Source organism: Equus quagga, chromosome 6 (assembly GCF_021613505.1).
Source record: "Equus quagga isolate Etosha38 chromosome 6, UCLA_HA_Equagga_1.0, whole genome shotgun sequence".
Classification (NCBI taxonomy): Eukaryota; Metazoa; Chordata; class Mammalia; order Perissodactyla; family Equidae; genus Equus; species Equus quagga.
Genome location: NC_060272.1, coordinates 61,234,918 through 61,262,659, shown reverse-complemented (window position 1 = coordinate 61,262,659; position 27,742 = coordinate 61,234,918). Strand labels below are relative to the sequence as shown.

Genomic DNA, 27,742 nt, shown 5'->3' with positions numbered 1-27,742 from the left:
TAAACCTATGACTTCAAGTCAGATTATCCAGAAGTAGGAACATTTTTTTCTGTATTTGCATCCTAGTTACATCTGACTTACATGCCTGATCTGCTGACTTCTACTGTCTTTTCATGACTCCTACATTATGGAGGTAAGTTAAGACTTAATATCAATTATAGTAGTGTAACATTCATTCTAAACTTGTATTCCCTTAATGTTTCTTTAATTACTAAGCACTCTTGTATCATTGCATTTTTATTAGCAAATTGTGTATATTTCAATTTTGGCTGAGCTATTTTACTCTGACTAAATGTATAATTTTGTGTAAATTTCAACTAGTTAGTATTTCTATATACACCTATATTTTCATGTTTTTGTGCATGATTTCTCAAGTAAACTAATAGAAAAATACTATGTTTTTCTCTGTAGTCTTTAATTTGAATCAACTTTTTCAGACTCTTTTTATATAAAGTATCTTCATCCATCTTTGAATCTATTATAATTCTTATTTTTCCAAGTTCCTGTTCACTAAGACTATAGTGTTCCAAATTTTTCAGTTCACTTGAGGATGTCAGATGTCCAGCATTGTGGGGGACCATAAAGACCAGTATATAGCACAATCCCAGTCCCCATCTTAAAAGAAACTCATGGAACCTCGCACATTACAGCTAGACTTTCTTGGGGTCTCTAATTACAAGAAGAGTAAGCCAAACCTCTCCTATGTGGCTTCCAACTTGGGAAACCAAAGAAATTCAAATTCTTACCAGAGTGTGAAATGAGGGAAAGTAACATGAAATAGAAATCCTTGATATTTGGTGTATTTTACTCAACTGATAGAGTAAAAAGCCACTTTAAAACAATGATTTCGGGCTGGCCCAGTGGCACAGCAGTTAAGTTCGCACATTCCGCTTTGGCGGCCCGGGGTTTGCCAGTTTGGATCCCGGGTGCGGACATGGCACTGCTTGGTAAGCCATGCTGTGGCAGCCGTCCCAGATATAAAGTAGAGGAAAATGGGCACAGATGTTAGCTCAGAGCCAGTCTTCCTTAGCAAAAAGAGGAGGATTGGCAGCAGATGTTAGCTCAGGTCTAATCTTCCTCAAAAAAAATAAATAAAAATAAATAAAACGATGATTTCTGGATTTGACTTGTGAAATCTGAAGGTGCAGAATGCTGTCTACCTAAAAGTTCTGTATGGTTAGACAAGTCTTAGGCACATTTTAGTTTGGGGAGCAAGTCCTATTTACTTTGCTGCATGTTGTTGCTTTTTTATTCTGTGCCATGCTTAATACTCATTTCCCATTCACCATGTAAGGTGTTAGCTTTTTATCCATTAAAAGATTTCTATGGTTGGATCTATCTCATAGTTTAGGTAAATATTAAAGTATTTTCTAAGCTTAATAATTATGAGATGATGAGTTTTTTGGTGAAATTTTTACCTAACTTTTCCTCTCTAAGAGGTCCAATAGAAGGCCTAATAATTCTTGAGGTGTAGTTCTGTGGCAGAGCTGGTAATTACGGTTTTTACTAGGTCATTGATATTCCAGAAATCTGAGTATTTTCAGTAATATATTTTCATCTCATCTCTTTATTTCTTGAACTTTTATTTAAAACACTAAGTTTGATGTCATGTTGTTCTCTTCTATGGGTTCTTTGGCTCCAGGAAGGTAATAAAATTTCCTAAATTTCTTTTAAGAAATTTCCTCTTAGTAGCTTCTACATTGTTAAACTTGCTGTTACAGAGTCAACTTCCCCAGCATAGAGGAAAAATAACTCGAATATAGGAGATTTAGAGTGCTCTTAGCAGGTCTCTTATTGTCCCAGCAAGGTCTCTAGTGATGTGACCATTTCTATTATTTATGTAGAGAAGGAATACAAAAACTTATAAAGCTGAAGTTTGTCAGATATAAACAGTATACAAGACAAATTAGAAACTGCTTATGATTCCCTAAACCATATATTTATCAAGCTGCTTTCCCTTGACCTTTTTATATTACTTTGGCTCCTGATTTCAGATATATTTTGAAAGCAGCCCAACTGATTTCCAACTTTACCATAATCTAAGAACTCTTTGTAATTATGACTTGTATATTAAATTCAAGAGTAAAATTCAACACTAGAGCTCCTTTTCAGAAAGTCTTTGTAGGGAGAACTTCCAATCACTTATAAATTATTGAAGTTCAAAAATAAGCTGAAATCTTTAGTACCTTATCAGAAATGAAATTGTGGGTGATGGAAAGAAGCTGAATCAAACAAAACAGAAGTGGGAGAATAGGAGAGGCCCAACTATTGATGGTACCGTTAAAATGGACAAACCTTAAATGTCATTGTGATGATTCATGTATATGAGATGGATTGATAGGTGTATATGATTTGATAGAACAAAGTTTCTGGCATAATTGGCTAAGACAAGGTTCTGCCATTATTTTCTTATAATTTAAAATAAAATTGACAAATCAGTTCAGTCAAGAAGTTAAGAGTTTTAAGTGGTGCCCATATGAAAATGTTAGAATCTTTTTTTTTTCTGCTTTTTCTCCCCAAATCCCCTCAGTACATAGTTGTATATTTTAGTTGTGGATCCTTCCAGTTGCAGCATGTGGGACACCGCCTCAGCATGGCCTGATGAGCGGTGCCATGCTCGCGCCTGGGATCCAAACTGGCGAAACCCTGGGCTGCCGAAGCAGAGTGCATGAACTTAACCACTCGGCCATGGGGGGCCGGCCCCAATGTTAGAGTCTTTTCATTCTAAGCAGGCAAGAGTTTTTAATTTGCCTGTGGTGCATCTAAGCTATCCCTGTTTTCTTCAAACTACGTTGCCTGCCTCCCTTTCTAAAACAGGATTCAATTTTTTGCATGTCTTGATATCCCAGTTTCAGTATCCTACTCTATTTTGGAGTGAACACAAGAGGCTGAGATGATCTTGACAGGTGTGTCTCCAGATGAGATAATCCCTAAAATATTTACTAAAATAAGAAACTCAATCCATTCTGAATGTATACTGTCCCTAATGAATAATATATTTTTTAATTGTGGTAATTATCTCCTTCTAAAAACCTCTGCATTGTGAACTCATGACTTATGAGAAACTGTTTAATAAAAGGCTTAAGTTATTTTAAGTTAAACCCATTGTCAATATTATAAATTGTATTTGTAGTAAGCTCTAGAAGGGAAGATATTGTTTTGTTCCTTGCAGTATCTCCAATGTCTAGAATAATATTTGGCACACAGTAGGTGTCAATAAATATTTATTGAATGAATGAATGAATGTTATGTGTATTATATGTTTCCACAGGTAATATGTTTCTAATAGCACATTAAAAATAACATTTTAGGGGCCAGCCCAGTGGCACAGTGGTTAAGTGCGCACGTTCCGCTTCGGTGGCCTGGGGTTTGCCAGTTTGGATCCCAGGTGCAGACATGGCACTGCTTGGCAAGGCATGCTGTGGTAGGCATCCCACATTTAAAGTAGAGGAAGATGGGCATGGATGTTAGCTCAGGCCAGTCTTCCTTAGCAAAAAGAGGAGGATTGGCAGATGTTAGCTCAGGGCTAATCTTCCTCAAAAAAAAAAAAAATTAAAAAATAACATTTTATGGGGCTGGCCCAGTGGCATGGTGGTTGGATTCATGCACTCTGCTTCAGCGGCCTGGGGTTTGCGGGTTCAGATCCTGGGTGTGGACCTATACACTGCTCATCAGCCATGCTGTGGCAGTGTCCCACATACAAAATAGAGGAAGACTGGCACAGATGTTAGCTCAGGGACAATCTTCCTCACCAATAAATAAATAAATAAACAAATAAATAAATAAATAAAAATAACATTTTATTTCTCATCAAACTAGTTTCCTGCAAATCTGAATGACTAAGAACACATTTATTAGCAGTTTAAACATTTCCAGTCTTATTCCTTGCCAAGCTGTAGTTCCAATATTTTTTATTTCAGTATTTTTTTAACCAGTTATCAATTTTTAATAATCTTATCAGCACAGCATTATACAGAATTAAACAGCATTGTAGCCAGCCCCATGGCTGAGTAGTTAAATTTGCACACTCTGCTTCGGCAGCCCAGGATTTCAATGGTTCCAGTCCTGGGCACGGACATGGCACCGCTCATCAGGCCATGCTGAGGTGGTGGCCCACATAGCACAACTAGAAGGACCTACAACTAGCATATACAACTGTGTACTAGGGGGCTTTGGGGAGAAGAAGAAGAAAAAAGAAGATTGGCAACAGATGTAAGCTCAGGTGCCAATCTTAAAAAAAAACCTTTTTTTAAAAAAAGAATTAAGCAGTGTTACATATATAACCATGCCAACTATACCCAACTAATTAAATCACATACAAGCCAAAAACTTAGCTCAAGAGAAATAGCGTGGGCCTGCCCCATGGCAGAGTGGTTAAGTTCGCATGCTCCACTTTGGCAGCCCAGGGTTTCACCGGTTCGGATCCTGGGCGCAGACATGGCACTGCACATCAGGCCACACTGAGGCGGCGTCCCGCATGCCACAACTAGAAGGACCTGCAACTAAAATATGCAACTATGTGCTGGGGGGGATTTGGGGAGAAAAAGCAGAAGAAAAAAAAAAGAAGATTGGTAACAGTTGTTAGCTCAGGTGCCAACTTAAGAAAAGAAGAGATTGTGCCCTAGAATATAATGGTAGCAAAGGAACCAGACCAAAAAGTGTTTTGATCCCCAAAACTAAGATGACACACTAAAACAACTAAGTTGGCTTTTCTGCAAGAAAAGAGAAGATGGTGCCTATTCATAGGGCTTTTTTTCTTATTTGGGTCCTTATTTTCAGTTGCTAACGTTAACATTACTAATCTTGAAGCATTTTGCACTTTTACATTCTACATAACCTTTGAGGTACTGTTGGAAAAATTTTTAAAAATCTTTCTTCCCTACAACCTAGTACACGAATCTGTAAATAATTAGTGGAAATTTCTGGAATGGTGTTTCTTTACAGCTTTCTTTCACAAAAAGGGTGGTAGAGTAAAATTTATGTCAGTGTGTGATAATAGGCCATACTATACCTTAACAATCCCTCTAACGGTGACACACACATCTTTCAGGTATAGCTGCTGCTTCCCTTTCTTTTTTTTTTTTGTCTTTTTTAATAGATAATACTTCTACATGATCCAGTGAAAAGTAAGTCTTCTCCCACACCTAAACCCCATTCACTCAGTTCCCTCTCCAAAGGTGACGTGTATCTTTGCTGAAAATTCTATGCATATGTAAGAAAATGAGTATATATATTTTTTCTACAAATGGAAACTATATATATGAAGTGGAAATATATTTTTTCTACTTTATACATTGTTCTACACCTTGCTTTTTTTCACTTATAAATATTTCACAATCCTTATCAGTTTATAAACTGCTTTCTCATTCTTTTTAAGGACTGCATAGTATTTCATTGTATGAACCATAATTTACCCATTCCCTATTGATGAACTTTATTTCTAATCTTTTGCTCTTATGATGAGGTACTTTCTCACTTGAATGTGAGCTCCTTGAGAGTAAAGATTTTTATCTTATTCATTTTTTAATCCTGAGAACTTAGTATAGTGTCCAACAAATGTTTAACAGATGTTTTTGAATTAATTGTACTTTTTAAAATGATGTTCAACTGCTTCCACTCAATAGTTTTTAACCCTCCTATGTGCAAAATATTTGGTGCTCTTTGACTTAATGATTACTCTTCTAGATGTTTATCCTAATGTTTAAAATGACACAAATATAAGAGGAATTCCTACAAAAAAAAATCACTAAGTCAAAGTATATGTGTATTTCAAGTATTAGGAGAGGTTATTCAAAAGCTTTTCATCAAATGTGGCTGCTAATTAGTAACAAAGGTATTATTCCTCTCACCAAGTGTTTAGCCCAGTGCTTTACACATACTAGTGTTCAAACTGATGAGTGGGTCAAGCTCACATTGAAATGAGAAAAATTTGTTTTTATGAAGGCATAGAGGTCTATACAGAGGAAAGGTCTGACTAATATGACTGGGAAAGGAAGAAAACAAGGCTTCACAGAGGAAGTGCAATTGAAAGTGGGCCACCACCATCTCCTCCTCCTCCCCCTTCCCCTCCCAACCCCTCCCTCCCTCTCCTCCTCCTCCATATCATCATCATCACTAATAGTTACTGAATGCCTTCCATGTGCCAGGCAATGTATTGAGTACTTGACATTATCTCCTTTAATCCTCACATATCCTATAAGGGAGATATATTTATTAGCCCCATTTGACAGATGAAGAAGTTGAAGCACAGAGAGGTTAAATGACTTGCCCTAGTCATATAGCTAGTGAGTGACTGAGTTGGGATTAGAAATCAAGCAGTCTGATTCCAAAGCCCATTCTTGAAAGCTGTGTAAGGTTCATGAAAAAGAGAAAAGGAGAGAGGCACTGAACGTAGAAGGAACATGTGCCAAAGCACCAAGTGTACAGTGTTGTTTAGAGAGCAGCAAGCAATTAGTGTGGCTTAAGCATTGTGTGGTTGCCCAGAGATGGTATCTTAGGAGACAAAGGCAAAAAGTTAGGCTGAGTACTTATTTGACTAACATATATGCCCTAAATATGGAATTTCCAAACAAGAAAATGGCAATTTCCCTTTCTAAAAGAGAACTCCCTCTCTAAAAGAGAACAGAGAACCTCATTTCTTTTTCTGAGATTGCTCTGGCGTGATGGTAGTCTCTGGTTTCAGTGTTTTGTTCATGGAGAGAGCTTCAGGCCTTTTTATCCTTTCAAAGCTATAGCATTCAATTTTGTCTTCAGATACTGTTCTAGTGCTGACCAGATGAAAGCCTTCCATTAACAAAGTGTCAATCAGTAAGCCGAGGACATTAGTTCCGTTGGCCAATTTTCGGTTATCAGGTTTTATAGAAACATACCTAGAACAGACAAAAAGTGTTTAATTATAAAGCACCCCTTTAATAACTAGCAAAACTAAACACATAAATTTGACTTACAACCTCAATAAAGACATCATACCATTTTTGATCAAAATTTTTTTGAGACTTCATTTATAAACCAAAATCAGTAATTTCAGGGTACTGAAAATAGAGACCTTGCTGTGATCTCCAAAGTCATTTTAATTCTCCACTTAGAAATAATAACCAACAATGATGAATTTTCACTGAGAAATTATTTTCTGGAGCAAACAATTTGATTAAACAATTAAATTAGCTTAATTTTTATATAACTATTTCCAACTTACTAAATAGATTTTAATCAATTTAATTGATTAATCATTTTAATAAACATTTTATACATTTACGATTTTCCCCATCATCATCCATTATTCATCCATTATCAGCACTAACATTACAGATTTTCTTTTGTGATTTATTCCTGTTGAATGCATTTTTTTTCAGATGAAATTTTGCGGATATAAAATGTCAAGAAGATTTTATTGTCAATTTTTACTCGATAACCGTCCATTGTTGAAGACTGTGGGGTTAAAAGACCTCTGGAGTTGAAACAACAAGACTGTATTTCCTGGGAAACTCAATAGAACTTAATATACATAATTCAAGAAAAATATACTTGAACTTTTCAGATTGGCTATATGTTGGCTATAATAATGTCAACATAACATGTCCACATAGATATAGCTATATCACTCCTTCTTTATCTAGCATCAAGTATTTTATGTCTCTGTGTCCTCCCACCATTTGTTTATAAGATGTGAAGAAAAGGCTAACTTAAATTAGTTCCAGGCAACAACCTAAACTATCTGTAGTTTTATGGGATATAAAGAGCCTTGGGGACATCCTTAGCCTCCCTTTAATATGACTGAAATAGAGTAGTTATTGTAGCTCTCATTTAGAAACTCATTCTAGGCAAAGAAAACAATAATAGGATGTAAGATTATAAAACTACAGAGTACATATCAAAAAATGGTTTTTCTGATACAGCAAATTTTTAACATTAGTAAATTATTCCATCTACCCCCAAATCCCTAACCAAGCCCCCTAGATCTTGATTGTATAGCCTAGAAACATTTGTCAAAGAGGGAAGAAGTTACACAACATCTCACAAAATTAAGATAGGAATAGTATATAGTAGGTGATAACAAAGTGGAATGCACTTGCAAAGAAATCACTGAACCAAAATACTTGATTCCCTATGGGGCCAAATTGAGAAATGAAAGATTTCAAGGCACAAGACAAGGAGAGAAAAAAACCAATGAGAAATATAAGATCAAAACTTAAAAGGCAACAGTACTTTTCCCTTTGAGCCAGTTTAAAAAGGAAAGGTCAGATAGAATAAAGTCTACCAAAGAGACGCTAGAATCCTGTGACCATAACTTGAGCTTGATAATGTGGTATCATATGAATGGCCATCTGCAAGATGCAAGTCAAGTATTTCTAGTACTGAACTTAAGAGATGGTAACTGAGCAACCTGCTAGGTTAACAAGGCCTTAGAGGGGTAAATCATATTAGAGAAACATACTGAACAGCTGAATGATACACCAGATTTTAGGGAACCATTCAGGTTTACTCCTCTACTTTCCACCTTCAAAAACATCTGAATGGACAGATTTCAGACCAGAGAGTGAGCAAGAAATAAAAATGATTGCTAGGTAAGCAGTTATATACGTAAGGTGAACCTTTTAATGGGAGTTTTCATCCGCTCACCTGAAATCCCAATAATGTCACTTTATTCAAGTTATCTATCTTTACATTGAAATTGGCACTAAAGGAAAAAATCACAAACATTTATGGGATGGAAAAATTCTGAACTTCAAACAACTGAAAAGATACTGTTTCATGCTGCAAAAAAAAAAGTTAATTTTAAAAATAGCTTCTGGTTTGGAATTTTGTTTTGGAAGTTTAAATATAATGCCATTCTCACATTAAGATGAAAAGAAATTTTGTACTATTTCTAAAACACAAACACTTAACAACAAAGGGGAACCACTTGGTATTGTGTACACATAAGAATATCTCAACTTGGAGTTTCTAATCTTGTTTTTCAAGATTACAATTATTTTCTCCAAATGCATAGTTTTTAAAGAACATTTAGTAGTTCCAGGATATCTTTTTACTTTGCATGTTTATTGTAAAAAACAATGACATCATTTTTCCTTGTGTTTCTAACTTTCTAGAAAGGGATCCCCAAAGATCTCAATCAAATTAAAAACGAAAACTGGTCATTTCCCTTCTATTTATGTTAGTGCCCCACCAATGAAAAGAAAGTTGTGCACAGACATATCTTAAAAACAGTTTGAGATAGAGTCTTAGGTTTTCTTCACAGTTAGCCTATTAATTAAACTGCTTCTCTTTTCCCAAGATGACATTTCAACCTCTTTGGAAGGGCAGGAAATTATAAATTGTAAAAAGTTAAGAATTGACATACTACCCAGTGTTCTCCTATTAGTAAGCAAGATCAAGGGGTGTTTTATGGGAGAGGCAAACATTGATTGTTCCCGATGGCTACTGCTGAAGTTAATATCTCAAAATATGTCCATCGACCTTTACCCTAAAAAAGCATATTTTATTTTAAATACTATCAGTAAAGAACATATGCAGACTTTTTTTTTCTTCCTTAAAATTAAAGCCAGCTTTCACAGTTAGTTAAAAAAAAAAAAAATGGTGGACAGCATTAAGACATTTTTAAGGGGGAAAAATGTGTCCATGACAGCAGAGTGGAAATCAGCCTGAGGGTCCAGCCAACAACAACAGGGGGAGAAAGTGAATAACTGACTCAGGAGCAACTATCCTTAACATACTGACAGCCTATCCCAATATTTTGAGTTGTCTAAGTGTGCCAAAGAGGTAACAGGATACCAAATTTGCCATGAGATATATATGCCTTAATGGTGTTTAAAAATAAAGTGGGATAAAGAAAAATCAGTATTCAAATCATAAGGAATGAAAGAATAAATATACAGAGTGTAAGGAAATCGGGAGAAACTTATTGAGCCTTTATTATATGCCAGCCACTGAAAAAATCTCTTGGGGACAAAAGGCATCTCATTCCTGAGCCAAACTTATTAGCAATGGAACACAATCTATAGGATTTTTCCTCCTACAACTTGAATGACCATAGTCCCACTTTGCCCTGGATAGTCTGATTTATTCCTATTGTCTCACACAATAACAATACCTTCTTTCTCTCTGAAAAGTATCCTAATTAGGACAATAATTATCTGGTCATTCTACCCAACTCTACTGGTTACCCCAAAACGTTATTTTGATTAATCATTTTTTCCAAGCAAAGTTTCAGGCATGAGAAACTTTCAGTTTTGAGGGGAAATATCAGGAACCGGTATAGAAAAGAAATTCTTCAAAGTACAAAATACCTGACTCCAGTTTGGTTATCAGTAGTGCTGTCAGAGCCACACTGGAAAACCAGGTCATGGTAAGAAGGTCTTTGTGGAGGCAGTGGAAGTAAGTTCACCTGATGAGGGAAAGAGTTACTACTCCAGGTCGGTGCTGAATGTTGCTCTATAAACACTGTAATCCTCCCAGTTAGCATCTCAATTGTTTTGCTGCAAGAGCCAAACACCCTGAAAAAAGCTTGAGTGTTCCGGCTTAGGAAATGCACTTCCACAAGAGCAGGTCTTGGCTGTAGCAGGTGTTCTTGATTTAAGAGATCAACCAGAGGATCAAGTTCATAGAAAAGGGCCTCTCGCTGAAGCCTAAGATAGTCTGAAAAGTCAGTGGGTAATAAAAGCTGGTGAGTTCTCAAAAAATCTAAGATGAAACTAAATAAAACACCATCTCTGTCCACAAAAATTTGGCCACCAACCATCTTGAATTCTTGGTCTCTGCCATCTAACATTCGTGTCAACCGAGAGGCAGGAAACTGCTTTATGGTAGAAAACCTTGTTGTGAATATCTTCCCTCCCACGTTCAAAGTGACCAGTTCCTGACTACTCATTCTTCTCTTGCTTCAAACTAGAGGCTACAAACCATCAGTTACAGACTTAGGAACTTGTAAATCAACCTATAACCATTAATATTACTAGTTATATATGATTAAGAAATGGAGGGGAGGGGAAAATAAGAAAAAACAGAGACGTAGATTCCCAAGTAACCACTGTAAAGCAAACAGTGTATCCATAGCTGTGTTTGCAAATATGATGTTGCTTGGGAGCTTGTAGTATACAAAGTGAAAAAGCAACTGCCAATTTGCTTTGGATAGTTTGAAAACTGCCAATATATCTGAGGATAAAATGTCAAATAGATCCCTTTCCTATATTCCATAAAAAATTCTCCACAAAGACTTGTCGTAAATCTATATTTAAAAAAAGGGGAGCAGAAAAGCATTCCCCCTCCCCAGACCTATTATCTACTCTTATCTTCCTCATGGCAGAGGATGTATACAGAAATATTGTCATAATTTCTTATGATCCCTTTAGCAATTTAGTGACTAAATCGTGAATTGTCAGTTAGGGATGAGGCAGCTGTTACCTCAACTAGCAGCTTAATTTGACCCTTCTTCTCATAGCCAGAATGATTCCTCTCTTTAAATTTAGTTGCCACCTTTTTTTCCTGTCCCCACTTACATTACCTCTTCTCAACCAAATTAAAAGACTAGGGTAAAGACACTCTGGACTTTCAAAGGAATGTCTTTTTCCATGCCAGAAATAAGGTAAACTAGGGACTAAGTCTAAGATAAAGTCACTTCTCTTGTTTTCATCTGAATTCTAAGCAAGGTGATATAATTTATAAGTATTTATTCTGTGGGAGATAGCACATCTTTCTCTCATGTGAGCAGATAGAACAGCATTAGTGTGTAACTGTTACTTACATTGTACTTTATGATATTGTATAGACTGTTTCATCTCTTGTCAAGTTAGTCTCATTACTCTTAAATTCTTTAAGCAAGTAGATTGCTTTGGTTGTAGAATTGCCATTATACTTTGGAACAACAACACACCTGCCCGTAAAAAGGCGGCTTTCCCATTTTCTGCTCTTGCCATGTGTTAGACTACTTTTTTTTTAACCTATGCCTTCGCTTGCTCAGCCACTACCATTTCTGTAGTTTATCACCAAATTCATTTGGTGATAAATTTACAAAACCTAAGGAGAAAAAGGCAAGCTGAAATCTCCACACCCCTAAAAATGTAAACTTACCATAAGATTCATACCAGTTTTTGTTTACATGAGATTTACATTTTAACAAAAAAGGAAATGAACCTTCTGTAGAAAAATTTGGAAATCTAATCCATTCGTATCTTCTTTCCTTTTTTAAAGAATCTTCACTCTCAAAAAAAAGTTGCTTTACAAGAGGAGTCTTTATTGCATGCTTAAATGAACAATCACTATTACACTATCTCAATCAATACAATATCAGATCATATTACCTCCCCTTTTTCCATAGCATAAATACAACCAATACTGGGGGTAGGATGCTTATTTCAAAAGCACTCATTAAAAAGGAAGGAGGAGGGCCAGCCCCTGTGGCCTAGTGGTTAAGTTTGGCACACTCTGCTTCAGTGGCCTGGATTCTGTTCCCAGGTGCAGACCTACACCACTTGTCTGTCAGTGGCCATGCTGTGGTGGTGGCTCACATCTAAAAAAAGAGGAAGACTGGCCACAGATGTTAGCTCAGAGCAAATCTTCCTCGGCATAAAAAAAAAAAAAGACGGCTTCAGGACTGTACTATTAAATTTCAATTTTATCTTTATGCTACCTAATTTGAACATGTGTAGGACATTATTTTTGAAAGGAATACTTTTGGAGAAAAGTATCTCACTGGACTCTTGACCAAATCTAAACTACCACTGTTCTCTAACACATTTCTAACGAGAGACAGAGAACTATGTACTTGAAACAGATTTTATAATAGTTTATATTTGCACACAAATTCTGCCACATTGTTCAGCACCACCAAAGTAAAATTCTTGAATCTTTCACTGAAAATGAAAAACCAATCTGTCACCTGTTCCCAGGAAAAAACTGACAGTTCTACAAAATCAGCTGATTTAGTCAGATAGGAACTGAAGTTTGAAAGATGGTCTTTCCAAGTTGCAAATTCATCAAATAAAGACCATTCTAGGAATATGGTAGGACCAAAGAAAATGAGAAGGCCAAGCAGAATGACTACCACAAATAACTGATAAAAGCTCCAGGGAATCTTGCTAATGAAAGTGCCAGTGTCTTGAGGCAAAGAAAGTTTATCCACATCTACTAGTTTTATGTCTTCCCATTGACTGGTATCAAAGTTCTTCATTAAAGGGCTTGTGGGCAAATTAGAGGGAGGTAAAGGAGTTTCCTTGATTACTTTTATTTTCTCCCTGAACTCCTGCATCTGTTGCAGAAATATGATAGGTTCTGACACGTCTTTGAAAGCCTCAGCAATGTTAAAGGCCATTCGTTGTTCCTGCAAGATGGTGTTGAGTTTGTTGATCTCTGGGTCATAGGCTTGCATAACTGCAAGTTTCATGGTCTCCAAGTCAGACAGGATTTCATTCTTCTTTTGATCTAATGTGTGTTGTAACTTCTCAAAAAACTCCTTCACTTTATCTGAATCTTTAGTCAGTAACTGTAGAGATTTCCTTTTGCTAGTTTCCAAGGTATCCAAGCGAGAAAGAGCATCACCCCGACGCCAGGTCTCAAAGCTCTGGAAGAGGGACTCAAAGGCATCCCTTTCCTGAGCATAGGCATCTTCAATAGAACAGAAGACATGCTTGGTGTGGTCACCACGAGTAGCACAGATCCCACAAATCAGCTGCATATCAGTCAGGCAGAAAATGTTGAGAGGCTGCCCCAAGTGTCCTTTGCACACTGGCATTTTGGGAGAGATCTTGATCTTGTTATACTTCTCCACAATACCCTTCAGGGAGTAATTAACCTGCAGGCTATTGACTCCAGTAGCTGAAGTTTCCTTACGGCATGTGGGGCACTTGAATGGAGATAATCTCCACAAGGAATTCCTCACATTCCCCTCTAAGATCCCTTCTAAGCATTTTTTGCAAAAGTTGTGCGAGCAAGGCAAAACTCGAGGATCATCAAACAGACTGCAACAAATTGGGCAGGTGAGATCTTCTTCAAGCAGCTCCATCACATCCTACCATAAAGAAAGAAACACTTTCTTTTACTCCAGTAATCCCCTCCACACGGACTATGTAATACAGTCATGTGTCACTCAACAAGGATACATTCTGAGAAATGCATCACTAGGCAATTTCGTTGTTTTTCGAACATCATAGAATGTATTTACACAAACCTAGATGGTACAGCCCACTACACACCTAGGCTATATGGTACTAATCTTATGGGACCACCGTTGCATATGTGGTCTCACACTGATAAACATGTCGTTATGCGGCACATGACTATAATCAGAAGAAACTATCTTCACAGGCACTAAAATTGATCTTTCACTAAAATAACCAGGCAAACAAAGGAAATAAGTGAGAAATTTGGGAAGAGAATGCACACCAAAGCAAATTTCATCTGCTGGGACTAGAACACACTCCTTATTAGTATGGCTCCCTGTACACAAAGCCTTTGTGTGGGCTTTCCAACAACAGTCTTTGGCTGAAACAGGGTTAGGACTAGGACAACTGCAAGTTGAGCCAGCAGGACCCAATTGATTGTTTTAAAACAGAGAGCTGACTACTAGCTGTCAGAGACAAAGCTACTCAGTGTCTGAATAGAATGAGCTCTTTAGTCTGGGCCCACAATTATAAAATGGTGTGCTCTTTAAAAGAAAGCGCACAGAAATATAAATCCAAGCATGTACTCTCATGCAGACTTCTATTAAAAAAGTGGCATATTTTTCTATCAAAGGCAAGATCACAATTATTAAAATCATGGGTAAAAACATAAGATGAGAGAGTTGCAATTCATTCTTCCCTAGAGAATTAAATGATTTTAAAAACCACTTGAACAGTAATCAAAGCCATCTTGTACTATCTAGAGCATCAGTTCTCAAAATGTGGTGGGCAGAAACCTAGATGTTCCCTAAGGCTCTTTCAGGGCATCTGTGAGATCAATATATTTTCATAATAATACTGAGATGTTATTTGCTTTTGGCACTGTGTTGACAATTGCACTGTAAAAGCAATGGTGAGCAGACACTGCTGGAGCCTTAGGAGCAATCAAACAAGGTGACAGGTAGCACCAAATTGTACTACTAGTCATTGTATTCTTCACCACCACATACCCACAGTAGGGGTCAGGGTGAGGGTAGCCAGTTTCATTTAAGAATGTTCTTGATGAAACAGTAAAAATTATTCATTTTATTAAATCTTGATCCTTGTGTATGTGTCTTTTTTTTTAATTTGTGTGTATGTTTGTGAGGAAGATTGGCCCTGAGCTAACATGTGTGTCAATCTTCCTCTGTTTTGTTTGTGGAATGCCTCAACAGCGTGGCTTGATGAACAGTACGTAGGTCCACGCCTGGGATGCAAACCCGTGAACCCCAGGCCACTGAAGCGGAGAGCACAACCTTAATCACTATGCCACTAGCCTGGCCCCTGTGTACATGTTTTTTTTAATATTTTGTATGACAAAGTAGGAAGAAAACACAAAGCATTTCTGCTACATAATGGTAAGCAGATATTGTCTGGGGGAAAAGCACTTATGTGATTGAGCTGCAAGCTGAACCAGCTGCTTTTTTCGTGGAACACCATTTTTCTTGACAGAACAAATGACAAACTGGCTATTCAGACTTAGGTATCTGGCAGACATTTTCTTGAAAATGAAGAAAATGAGCCCATCACTTCAAGGAAAACAAATGACAATACGTCTTGCCAAAGATAAAAGTTGAGTTTTTGAGTGAAAATTAGAATTCTGGAAAACATTTTGCCACTTAAGAGCTTGATGGATTCCCATTAATTAAGGACTTTTCTAACAAGTGGGGATATTAACAAACGGGGTTTTTTAAGGGGGGAGATTATTGTATAATGAAATATGTTAATATTTGGAGATCTGCATAACACAGTGAACTAATTGGTTCAAATCACCAATGTATGTTGTAAATCATGCATGGGTAAAAGACAGAAAGACCAATACATTCAAAAATACGATTTCAGGGCCCAGCCCGGTGGCACAGCGGTTAAATGTACACGTTTAGCTTCGTTCTGCTCCGGTGGCCTGGGGTTCGCCGGTTTGGATCCCAGGTTTGGACAGGGCACTGCTTGACAAGCCATACTGTGGTAGGCGTCCCAGATATAAAGTAGAGGAAGATGGGTACGGATGTCAACTCAGAGCCAGCCTTCCTCAGCAAAAAGAGGAGGATTGGTGGCAGATGTTAGCTCAGGGCTAATCTTCCTCAAAAAAATATATATATGTGTGTAAGATTTCAGGGTCCGGCCCAGTAGTATAGTGGTTAAGTTTGCATGCTTCCACTTCAGCGGCCCAGGGTTCAGATCCCAGGTACAGACCTACACACTGCTCATCAAGCCAAGCTGTGGTGGCATCCCACATACAAAATAGAGAAAGCTTGGCACAGATGTTAGCTCAGGGACCATCTTCCTCAAGCAAAAAGAGGAAAGAAGACTCCAGTTGTCTTCTATAAAATAGAAATTCATTAGAGAGATCCATAACTATGTAAAGCAGTGCCATTCTTCTCACAATTATGTTTTGAAAAATAGTTATTTTTCACAATATTAATGTTAACATGTAATAGGTTTATCATTATTTTAAATGAATTAATATCAACATTTTTCTCAGTTTTAATTTCTAATACAGTAAATATATACAGTACACACGTAAACAAAAGCTCTTGGGATCCTCAATTCTTAAGAGTATAAAGGGGTCTTGAGGCCAAAATATTTGAGATCCCTGATCTAGAGAATACCCTTTCTCATTGCAAGTTTATTATTTTAAAATGTACATTTTAGGGCCGGCCCCGTGGCCTAGTGGTTCAGCACACACTGTTTCGGCAGCCTGGGTTTGATTCCCCGGCACAGACCTACACCACTCCTCAGTGGCCATGCTGTGGTGGTGACCCACATACAAAATAGAGGAAGGAAGACTGGCACAGCTGTTAACTCGGGGTGAATCTTCCTCAAGCAAAAAGAGGAAGATTGGCAACAGATGTTGGCTCAGCAAAAAAAAAAAAAAAAAAAGAACATTTTAAAACTTCCTAAAGTTTTTTTTATTGAGATAACATTGGTTTATAACATTATATAAATTCCAGGTTACATCATTATATTTCCATTTCTGTGCAGACTACATGATGTTCACCACCCAAAGACTAATGACCGTCTATCACTGTACACACGTCCCCTTTTACTCCTTTTGCCCTCCTCCTTCCCCCTTCCCCTCTGGTAACCACCAATCTAATCTGTGTCTATGTGTTTGTTTGTTGTTGTTTTTATCCTCCATATATGAGTGAAATCATAGGTATTTGGCTTTCTCTGTCTGACTTAATTGGCTTAGCATAGTACCCTCAAGGTTTTAAAACCAAAGATAGTGCTAAATATGTCCTCATTCAGTTTATTGTCCACATTACCACCAAAATAATAAATAAAATAGGATCTAATAATCTGTAGACCATTTATAATCAAAAATAAGTAATTTTTTAACAGGAATTTTAAGGGTCACAATTGATAGAAGATAAACTATTTAATAAAAGTTAAGCTGAGCTTGCAGGGCTAATTTGTTTATGGTTTTATATTAAGTTGTGAGAGAGAGATATATATAATAAATATATAATACATAAATATTTAGAACTAAAGCAAAGATTATTCTGTCAAATTTAGTTTCACATAGCAAAAATGTGTGATTAACTGATTTTTCTGAAAAACCTTTTGTGACATGAGAAATCATATAGCCTTTGAAAGGCACCGGGGAAAAAATGGCTATAAAGACTGTAGTGTGCTAAGAGAAGTTATCAAGCAGCTGTAAAACATTACGACTTTTTAGAACAGAGGAGGAAAACTTTCATGATCCTCCAACCCAGTCCTGTTGCACACTTTATTACCTCCACTGCTCTCTGTTATCTTTCACCTAAGAATTCTATGCTAAGGCTAGATTTTGGAGTACGCAGTAGAAACAGGAAAGTAGTAGGGGGCATCATTCAATAAAGTAAACCTAACCTTGGCAAGTTAATATTTCCAGTGAATCCTATCCAAGCATATGAGATAAATAAGAGGAAAAACAAAAGATATCAAGGGGTTGGGATGAGGAGGAGAAAAAGGGCACCCAAGGCAAAGAGAAACTTTGAAGAAAACTGAGGATACTGCAATAGGGGCCAAGAATAATTTTAAGGCAATCAAGTATGATCAAAAGGAAAGGGAAAATGGCAGACACAGGAAAATTTAGAAATAATAAAAAGTCATCCCAAAGCCATAATCAACTTATAGCTCTTAAAATGAACCAGAGAAAAAAATTACTACTTGGAAAGTCCCTTGTTAAAAAATGGCATCAAAATTACAGTAGATCCTGTTGTTCCATTTTTAGTGATACAGCTTACAAATTTTGATTTATAATTTAAAGATTCTTATTTGCATTCACTTTAAAAGCTAAATACTGTTTTGTTTTCTTCTCTTAACTTTATATTCAAAACTTTCTCTATGACAAAACTATGTGACTACTACTTCCATAGCTGACTTTCAGAGAAAACTGAGACACAGTAGCCTAATCCAAGAAACCATGGCAAGATTGTTGCCACAAAAGTTTTAAAGGAAAATACATAATAAAGAGGTTTTTAGTCTAAGTGAAGAGTAGGCTTCACAATAAGGGAACTTACAGATCATTTTCTTAAAGTGTGGCTAACATAAAAATCTGAAGACATCAATAAAGCTTACTCCTTTGAAGGAACTAAAGTACACAGCCCCTCTTATGGGGAGTTAATTTTATCACAATATAGAAGTCAAGAAAGTTGATGTGAACAAAATTACTGTTCACCACTCATAAAATTTAAGCTTAGCTAATGTCAAAATAAGTGCAGAAAGGCAAACAAGTTTTCCAAGATTCATTTCTTCCTTCGAAAGTGTTTCTGAAAACCAAAAAAGTCTAAATATCGAAGCATAAAAATCTATTTTCCCAGCAATTAAAAACTTCCCAAGTTTTATACCAACAAAGAAAGTAGCCATATACCTAGTTGTCTACCACCTCTCTGATGTTCAATCTCGTTTTCCTGCCATATTTATGTTTTTTAATATACTTTTAAACTTCTATACAATAAAATTCACTTTCTTTTGGTATACAGTTCTATGAGTCTTGACAAATGCAGAGTTGTATAATACCACTACAGATTTATTTTTAAGCAAATTTTCAAGATATCCACACTAAAGGAAGACTACAAAAACTGCTTTATCAATCCTACCTTGAGTGGGTACACAGCAACAAGAGTCTCTACAAATGAGAACTGTTAACATGACAACCAGAATATTAAAAATGGAAAAATCAATGCTTACAAAGGAGTCATAACTAGAAGTAAAAGCTAATATGTGTGTATAGCCTTCTCATTCCTAGAAGTCCTTGGTTTTTGAATGATCAACCCAAAATGATTATAACGCAAAAGATGCTCACTTATTGACTCTTAAACAAAAGTTAATTTTAATAAAAACCTATTTATTAAAAGAAACTTTCCTATTAAACCTTTGAATTTCATTAGTTGATATCAATATAAAGTTCAAAATATTACCCATTATTTCTTTCCAAATCTCATTAGAGAACAAAAAGAGAAGCCAATATATTACAGTTAATATCTTAATGATTTAAACCAAATTTCCATTCTGCTTTGAGGCATCTTTGACCTCAGGAATTTCAAAGTAGTATCTAAATACCTAACAAGTAACTAGACAGCAATATTGAAACTCACTTTACAGACAAAACTAAATTATAGGAAGCTCTACGAAACTGAGCACCGTCAATCTTATCTTAGAGCAATGCTTAGAACAAAAGGACTCACCTTTTTTTTAATCACTTCCTCTCAGCATAGTAATCTTATTTTCAAGTAGTATACTATATTTCTATTTTAGATTGAGATCCACTAATAATGCTTTCTTGAAACTCATTAAGGGTCTAGCTAACAACTATTGAATTCAGGTAGAGGATGTAAGGATATTTATTGTAGAATCATTTGAATTTTCTAGATACTTGAAATTTTTTACAATAAAAAGTTGGGGGGAAAAAACTAGAAGAGGGTCAATTATAAGAAAACCATATTGAGCTCAAAAAGTAAAACTTCAGAAACATTAACTAAGTATGATAATCTGCTACAGTATTTTTGTGTGTGTGAGAGGAATATTCACCCTGAGCTAACATCTGTGCCAGTCTTCCTCTATTTTTTGTATGTGGGATACCTCCACAGCATGGCCAATGAGCAGAGTACCTTGGCACCCCGGATCCAAACCCATGAACCTGAGCCGCTGAAGTGGAGTGCACAGAACTTTAACCACTCCGCCATGGGGCCAGCCCCTGTTTTATTTCTTATAAAATAAAAAAATGTATTATTGGAAATCTCTAGATTCAGGCCTGTGAGACTGACATACTTATATGGTTCTCAGTCTAGGACCTTTGATAAACCACTTACACATAATCCAGTTTCTCTTCTCTTTGTACAACTGTTTTGAAAAGTATCTAATAATAGATGAAAATTATTTATAAAGTTTTTGTTTTAAGTACTCTATATCAATGTGTTATTACACTTCATTCTGGCTTTTAGAGACTGTTCCATAACTTAGGTGATCAAAACAGGACAAAGAAAAGATTTCCGATATCTCAAAACAGGAATATTAAAATTAATATATCACATATAGTGTCTAAAATAGCTTATCTAATTGTTATGTGGCTCTTGCAAACACAATATAAAAGTCACCTATGTGTCCACATAACACAATAAGTAACTTACCTTTTCTGGCATTATCCTAGAGTGAGTAGTAGTAAAAATTTCCCCCAAGATATTTCTAGTAGGATTCCTGAAAAGTAGGGCAAAATAAAGCTAGTACAGAAGGTCTAAGAGCTTGGAAGGCCCATCAACTCAGAAAGTTCACAAAAAGTTTTTGGACTAAGGTGACATTATAATCCAGACCACTCAGAAAAACTCATGTTTTTCCTTTCTTCAGTGTACTACTATTTCACCTTGACTCTTTCTTTTGTTTATTATTCTTTTAACTCATCTTCCCCATACTGTTTGAAGGAGTACCATATTTTGATTTCCTCTTATGCTTTCTTTTTCCCCCACCCTGCTCTTCACCTTACTTATCTTTCTCTTTTTCCTTTTCCCAGTTCACTTGATAATCACCCAAGATGTTATTCTGTAATCCTGTAAACCTGCAGCATTAAATCAATAGGGTTTTTAGGATACCAGTTAGATCAAATATCCCTATCCCTCTTACGTACAACTATTGAGAAATCTATGTGGTCTCCAAATGGTGTTGAATCCCATTCTCTCCCACACAAATGAAATCAATTACATAAAGACTAAATTATTCTCCTAGTCTGGTACCAACCAGACCCAGATATTTATCTTTACCTATTAAGAGTTCAAATTAAGTTAATTTAAGTTGCAACTCCTGACTTCTGCAAAGGATTCATGAACCAGAAATGTCTGGTTTCTTTTCTCCCAAATAAATGTAAACGGGTTTAAGCGAAGGTGGCAAATTTTTAACCATAAAACAAATTGTCTTCTTTTACAACCATAAACTTGGCAGTCATTAACCTAAACTATTATCCCCAACAGGTTAATATCTATTAAAAGTTTCCGTGATCTAACTCTGTATTTGAGGTTAATTCTAGCTTTCAAAAAGTACTGTCAAAGTCTAGCATTCAGTAGGTAGCTAGCTAGATTTATCTATATAGGTGAGATTATTTACATAGTATGGTATGAGCAAAGTTCCTTATACTCAGTGTAGAATTATATATGCACATATTATTCTAAGTAAACTTCATCTACAGAATATATCGAGTAACTAATTATGCTAAACTTTAAGCAGGTTTTAGGTTGGCTATGCTATATATACTATGTTGGCACTCCTTGCTTATATTCAATACTGCAAATATGCAGGGGGAAAAGGAAGAGCTCCTCTGGGAGTTTTAAATGGGAAACCAGGCTGTTGCCAAGCAGGATATAATTGTAGCACATATGCCACAGGGAAGACAATGATTTAAACTATCAGCAAATATTTTCATTCAACTTTTCCTTAGAAGTGTATCTAAATCTATAATGGAAATGAATTAAAAAGAGTTCACATTAAGGGAATTCGCTTTATAGAAAGCTTAAGTAGAATGTAACTATTCTGTATTCAAAGGACACTTGTATTTGGTTAACTGTTATGAGAGGTGGGCATAGCACTCTATTATTCCAGGACCATTCTAGTATCTAGAGTCTCAGGCCAAGGTAATGACAATGGCAGTGTCTTTCATGAATAACAAAAGTGGATAATTCAGTGATCTAATGATATTTTTAAAAATGAAATGTAAGCCGAAACTCAATTCCTGCCCTAAATTCAGAAACAGCACATTTACAAAGATATCATTACCCTAAAAGATATGATGAATGCCTTATAAAAAGGACAGAGAAAGCTGACACCAAACTGAAGTTGGAGAGCTTATCCATGCAATTGGCTTTTATATTTTTCTTAAATTATAAAATTTGTGATTATAGAGAATTCAGAAAATACAGGAAAAAAATCACCCATAATCACATCACCAAGGTATAACCACTGTTGTTATTTTGGTATATTTCTTCCAATATTATTTTGGCTTATTTCTTCCAACCGTGTGTGTGTGTATGTGTTTGAGCACACACTTATTTTTACCACTTATTACAAAAGTGGTAGCATAACACAATTTTGTATCCACTTTTTTTCACTTATTTTATCACATGCATTTTCCCCATCTTATCCATATCTTATGGATATGTTCTTCCTTATTGGTTGGTTTTTTGGTATTATAACATTTAAATGAACACTTTGTAGAAAAGTTCTGGTCCACAGCTCTGATTATTTCCTTTGACAACTCCATTAAGTATACTGGTAGGTGGCTAAAATGTAGGAACATTTTGAAGGCTCTTGAAAAGACTGCCAAGTTTCCCTCTGGAAAGAGTATACCACTTTATGAACTCTAACCAGTGATGAATGAGAGTGCCCCACCTCTCCATGCAGTTCCTGACCTTACAAGAGAAACTTTTTGTGTGTGTGTGTGAGGAAGACTGGCCCTGAGCTAACATCCATGCCAATCTTCCTCTATTTTATGTGGGATGCTGCCATAGCGTGGCTTGATGAACAGTGCTAGGTCCGTGCCCAGGATCTGAACCTGAGAACCCCAGCCACCCAAGCAGAGCATGCAAACTTAACTACTATGCCATGGGATCAGCCCCCAGAACCATACTTTTATAGAGCTTAGTAGAAAAACAAGAACAAGGCACACTTTTTCTTATCATACCTAACCAAGTTTAAAATACAAAACAGCTTAAGGCAGTTAATATTAGTATGCATCTGTGTATTACCAATATATAGAGATAATATATAATAATAAAAGTTATGGGGTAAGAATAAAATAGAAATACTGAGTTTAAAAACATCTTTGAGAACATCTAGCTAAACACCTAAATTTATAACTAAAAAAACTGAGGCCCTCCCAAAATGGAGATTTCTCAATTGTACACAACAAACTAGACATAGCACCTGAGTTTCCCAATTCTTAGACTTGAGCACTATCCAGAAAGTGGATCAAGAATTCCATATCCTCATTCATAAAAAGGAAAAGTTTAATCATGGGCTCTCTAAATCCCTTAGAAAATTCTATGATTTTTACAAATTAGATTGTAACAGGCTCTCCAGTGAAGAGGAAAGAGCACTGAACCTGCTTCTGAATACCTAAGTTCAAGCACTAGTTTTACCCTTTATAGAATGAAAATTTTTACACTCATAATGTTCTTGGAAAGATTAATGTGTGATAATTCTGTAAACTGCTCAATGATATAAATATAAGGTGGTTTCATTACATATGTGTACAAATACTGTAAAAACTGTAAATACACATTTAAAGTGTTATGTTAGAGCATGAGTGTATTAAGCAAGAAAGGTCCCAAAAGCCAGTTGGATTCTCTTGAACTGTAATTTCAAGGAGAGGCAAAGCAAGTATTACATGGGATAGCAGATACAAAGCACCTGCATGGAAATGGGCATATCTGATCAAAAGCTGTGGCAGAAGTAGGGCCAGGTAGCCAACCAATCATAAATGTATATTATAAAAAGAATAACCTGGTGTTACGGAAGGACTTATCAGGGAGGTTTAGTATGTCAGCTGGTGCAAAAAAGATGGTATTTTTAGGGAAAGATAAGACAGCCTGAAGAAATGTATCTAACCAGTTAACAGCTCCATCAAGTTCTACCAGAGGGAGTGGCTATGTAAATAAAATTATGCTTTTAAAATACCTATTATATAAACGTTTCTAGCGTCAGAAAACTCAAGCCCTGTTGTACAAGCCCTAGCAGGGTGGCACAGGAGAAGGGGGAAAAAAATCTATATAAAAAAAAAAATGCTGCCGAAGCCTCTTTTCCTTTGCAGTATAAATCTTTGAAGTATAATACATCTCAAATAATTGCCACATAAAGAATTTCCAAGTATGGAATCTATTTTTCTGAGTTTTGACAAAATATGAAAACAACAAAGACCATCCATGAGGCTGGGAACACATACATTCTATTCTACACATTTCAGTTTTGAAAGGCCTCAAGAAATTGAGTGAGTTTTTGTTTTTTGTTTTTTTTAATGTAGGAAAAAATATTGTAGTTTACCTCTGTCCCCTGCAAGCAGGTGTATGCGTCAGGGTTACTATTTCCCAGGGCAAAGCAATCGGTTTTAGTTTTTTTTCCCACGTTGTGACTGACTATAAAACGAAGCTACTGCAAAAAAAAAAAAAAAACAAAGAAGAGGGTATTACGTATTTATTTGCACAGGATTCTTAGTCTTGACCCTCTGTCTTTTCAATCGTCCCCCATAAATAAAGGCAGCCTGCTAGGACCTGTGAAAAAAGCAGGAACGTGGGCGAGGCCGGAGATCTTTGTACTAAGGAGCTTCCCGGTTAGGGCGCCCTCCCTGGGCACAGGCAGCCTCCCCAGGTTCAGTGCCGGGGTGGTCGCGTGCTCGGCCTTCTGGTTCATGGTCGCCTTTTCTCTTGCAGGCAATACCGAGGCGCTGGCACTGAAGCCGGGCAGGCTCGGTAGTCGAGGTTTTCTGGAGCAAAGACACGCTGCCCCGGCCCGCCGGACGCCCATCTGCACGCCGCTCCTCCCCACGCCCTGTCTCGGTGCCCCGCTGATTTCCGCTGTGCTGCTGGGACTGGAGCTCAAATTGAGCTCTCCGCCAGCCCCCCACCCACGCAAGTCCCTGCCCTGCCAGGGCAAGTCCCCACCCTCGCGGTAGGCTCAAGGACCACCCTGCGGCGAGTACTTATCTCCGACCTCCGGGGCCGCGGGAGGGGCCCCGCCTGAAGCCGCGCAGCCGTCCCTCGTCCAGCCGCGGGAACTGCGCCTTACGCGCCGGGCAAGGCAGGAAAATGGACTCGCGGCACCGGCCGGGCCCCGCCCCACCGCCTTCCTCCCCACCGCCCTCCTCCCCACCGGCACCTCGGTCCGCCTCCCCGGCCGGGTTTTGCCTTTGTTGCGCCTCCTGGGTCTCGCCTTTCTCGCGGGGGAGGGAGTGGATGAGGTGCGGCGGGCGTCCTTCCGGTGTCTGTAACCGCCACCGCCCGCGGCGCGCGTGGAAGAGGGGCGGGCCCAGGGCTGCTCGCTTCTCCCTTCCAGAGCGCTGCGCGCGCCCGCGAAGCGTCGTGCCGGGAGCGGGCGTGGGTCGCGAAGACGAGCGGGCTTGGCCTAGACCGAGCGCGGGCGACGGGAGGCGGCGCCGTCCCCGGTGGAGCCGCCCGGGAAGAAAGCCGGCGCGCAACACGATGGTTGGGTTTGGATTGTTGTACTTTTTTTTTTGTTCGTTGCATTTTTAGGAACAAAAAAAAAAGCCCAACCCTTCACACCACTTCATCCGCATCTCTGAGGACCAGAAGCCCGGCCACAGCGGCTTGGTGGTACGGAGACGACTGTCTGCACCGCACCCCCGACCCCGGGGTGGGTGGGACGGGCACTCGCATTGGGACCAACACCAGGGCTGTAGCCAACGGCTCCGGCCAGAGCACAATCAAAATAAGATTCAGTACCGTCCCCCCACAATCTTTCACCTGTTCCTTTGCAGGCTTTAGGCCAAACACCAGCGACCCAATTCTATTTAATATTTTTGTTTAGGGAAAACACTACTGCTCTTTATTCTGGAGAAAAGGAAGAATTTAAAATTAGCGTTAAATTATCCACCGCTAATGGTTAAGTCGCTAACCTGACTCACTATTCTGACGTCCAGCCCCCTATGTAGGAACCTTGTCTAATATCAGACACGGTAAGCACTTACCAATGCGCAGTTCCAAGAAGGATACAAAGATGAAAGAATGGCTTTTCATTGATTTCAATGATCTTTTCATCAAATTTTGCCTTTGTAGAACAGTTTCTATATTTATGTCATTTAGTCTTCAGAAGAACACTATGAGATGGAAATTATGATGCTCATCCAATAAATGAGGAAACAGATGAAGTGATTTCTCCAAGGTAAAACACAGGGGCCAAGCTGAAACTCTACAGTCAGATTCCAGATATAGTTCTTTCTACAGCACGGTCACTGTCGGTGCCAAAGAAAACCACCCCATTCTCCTACTACGTTAGTGTTACCTTGAAAAAAAAGGAAAAAACCTGATTTATGGAAACATCTTAAATACTCTAATATGAAAATGATACAAGAGTGAAAAGTTAACTTATAAATCACAAATTATCTTTAATGTAATTATATAATTTATATAGTTGATCTGGCTGGTGGTAGATAATGAATAAACTTCTGGCCAGCTAAATGTACTAGTTAAATTTGCATAGAAATCCCTAAACTGTTAAAAAAATGAACTATTAAGAGAACATTATATGTTAAACTCTCTTAAGTATAGAAAAACAGGGAAGGAAGAATAGCCTCTCTCTCCTCCCATGGTCCTAATAAAACAGTGGTCAGGGAATCACCACATACAGTGTGACTAGAAAAAAAGAGTAACTGCATAATAAAACCTACATGCACAGCTACATCCTTCCTGGAGGAGCACAGTGTAACTAGATCCTGTTACTGATGACGCTGAGGGATTGTCAAAATTGTTGTCACACTGGAATTCCCTTCTATTGAGTGTTCTTCAAATAAGTAAACTAACAGCTGAAGATTAGAATTCATATGTCAGCACAGCAATAAGACTATAAATATAGTCATTTAAGTTTCTGTCTTTTGTAATGTATTTTTACAGGTAGAATTTCTAATATTTTATATATATGAAATACATATATTCCTTGTTGTGTTGATTTATTTCATGCTTTTTGTTGTGGTTTTTGTTTTTTTGAGGAAGACTAGCCCTGAGCTAACATCTGCTGCCAATCCTCTTTTGTTTCTGCTGAAGAAGACTGGCCCTGAGTTAACATCCATACCCATCTTCCTGTACTTTATACGTGGAACACCTACCACAGCCTGGCTTGACAAACGGTGCGTAGGTCCACACCCGGAATCCAAACCAGCGAACCCCGGGCCGCAGAAGCAGAACGTGCGAACTTAACCACTGTGCCACTGAGCCAGCCCCTTCATGCTTTTGTTTTTGTCCTGAGCCTTGACAAAGGTAAAAACTGCCACCTACCAAGACATGTGACCAGGTGTTGCATAACAAAAGGGACAGTGCTAAATTTGGTATAGAGTGAAATGTAAATTATCAGAATGGGGAACATCTAGTAAATAAGCCTGGAGCAACTGTGTGCAGGAGAGGGGTGCTGGTGAGCCT

General features: G+C 37.6%; 3 protein-coding genes and 1 long non-coding RNA gene across 10 annotated transcripts in view; 2 read left to right on the top strand and 2 right to left on the bottom strand.

Moving 5' to 3' along the window:
• Nucleotides 1–25,306, top strand: part of LOC124240630 (uncharacterized) — a 43,458-nt gene extending 18,152 nt beyond the window's left edge. Inside the window, exons 3-4 of the long non-coding RNA XR_006888963.1 lie at nucleotides 67–133; nucleotides 25,025–25,306. This is a non-coding gene — a long non-coding RNA (uncharacterized LOC124240630). The remainder of the gene's footprint in view (nucleotides 1–66; nucleotides 134–25,024) is intronic.
• On the bottom strand, nucleotides 5,133–12,488 carry KCNRG (potassium channel regulator). The gene is made up of 2 exons (XM_046663732.1): nucleotides 10,287–12,488; nucleotides 5,133–6,869 (listed from the first exon to the last, which is right to left on the bottom strand). The coding sequence occupies exons 1-2, from the start codon at nucleotides 10,865–10,867 to the stop codon at nucleotides 6,632–6,634; spliced, it is 819 nt and encodes a 272-aa protein (XP_046519688.1). The 5' UTR covers nucleotides 10,868–12,488; the 3' UTR covers nucleotides 5,133–6,631.
• On the bottom strand, nucleotides 12,493–25,703 carry TRIM13 (tripartite motif containing 13). 7 transcript variants are annotated; one of them, XM_046663726.1, is made up of 4 exons: nucleotides 25,305–25,395; nucleotides 24,639–24,746; nucleotides 20,747–20,813; nucleotides 12,493–14,002 (listed from the first exon to the last, which is right to left on the bottom strand). In XM_046663726.1, the coding sequence occupies exons 3-4, from the start codon at nucleotides 20,756–20,758 to the stop codon at nucleotides 12,773–12,775; spliced, it is 1,242 nt and encodes a 413-aa protein (XP_046519682.1). In that variant the 5' UTR covers nucleotides 20,759–20,813; nucleotides 24,639–24,746; nucleotides 25,305–25,395; the 3' UTR covers nucleotides 12,493–12,772. The 7 variants fall into 7 exon arrangements, with proteins under 7 accessions (XP_046519682.1, XP_046519686.1, XP_046519685.1 ...); XM_046663725.1 differs by lacking the exon at nucleotides 25,305–25,395 and adding an exon at nucleotides 24,866–25,026 and having other exon boundaries at nucleotides 12,538–14,002; XM_046663730.1 differs by lacking the exons at nucleotides 20,747–20,813; nucleotides 25,305–25,395 and adding an exon at nucleotides 25,470–25,703 and having other exon boundaries at nucleotides 24,639–24,743.
• Nucleotides 25,400–27,306, top strand: LOC124240731 (vasodilator-stimulated phosphoprotein-like). Its single transcript, XM_046663861.1, has 3 exons — nucleotides 25,400–25,502; nucleotides 25,552–25,964; nucleotides 26,414–27,306. Exons 1-3 carry the CDS (start codon nucleotides 25,400–25,402, stop codon nucleotides 26,459–26,461), a joined length of 564 nt encoding a protein of 187 aa, XP_046519817.1. The 3' UTR covers nucleotides 26,462–27,306.
• Nucleotides 27,307–27,742: the final 436 nt, after the last annotated feature.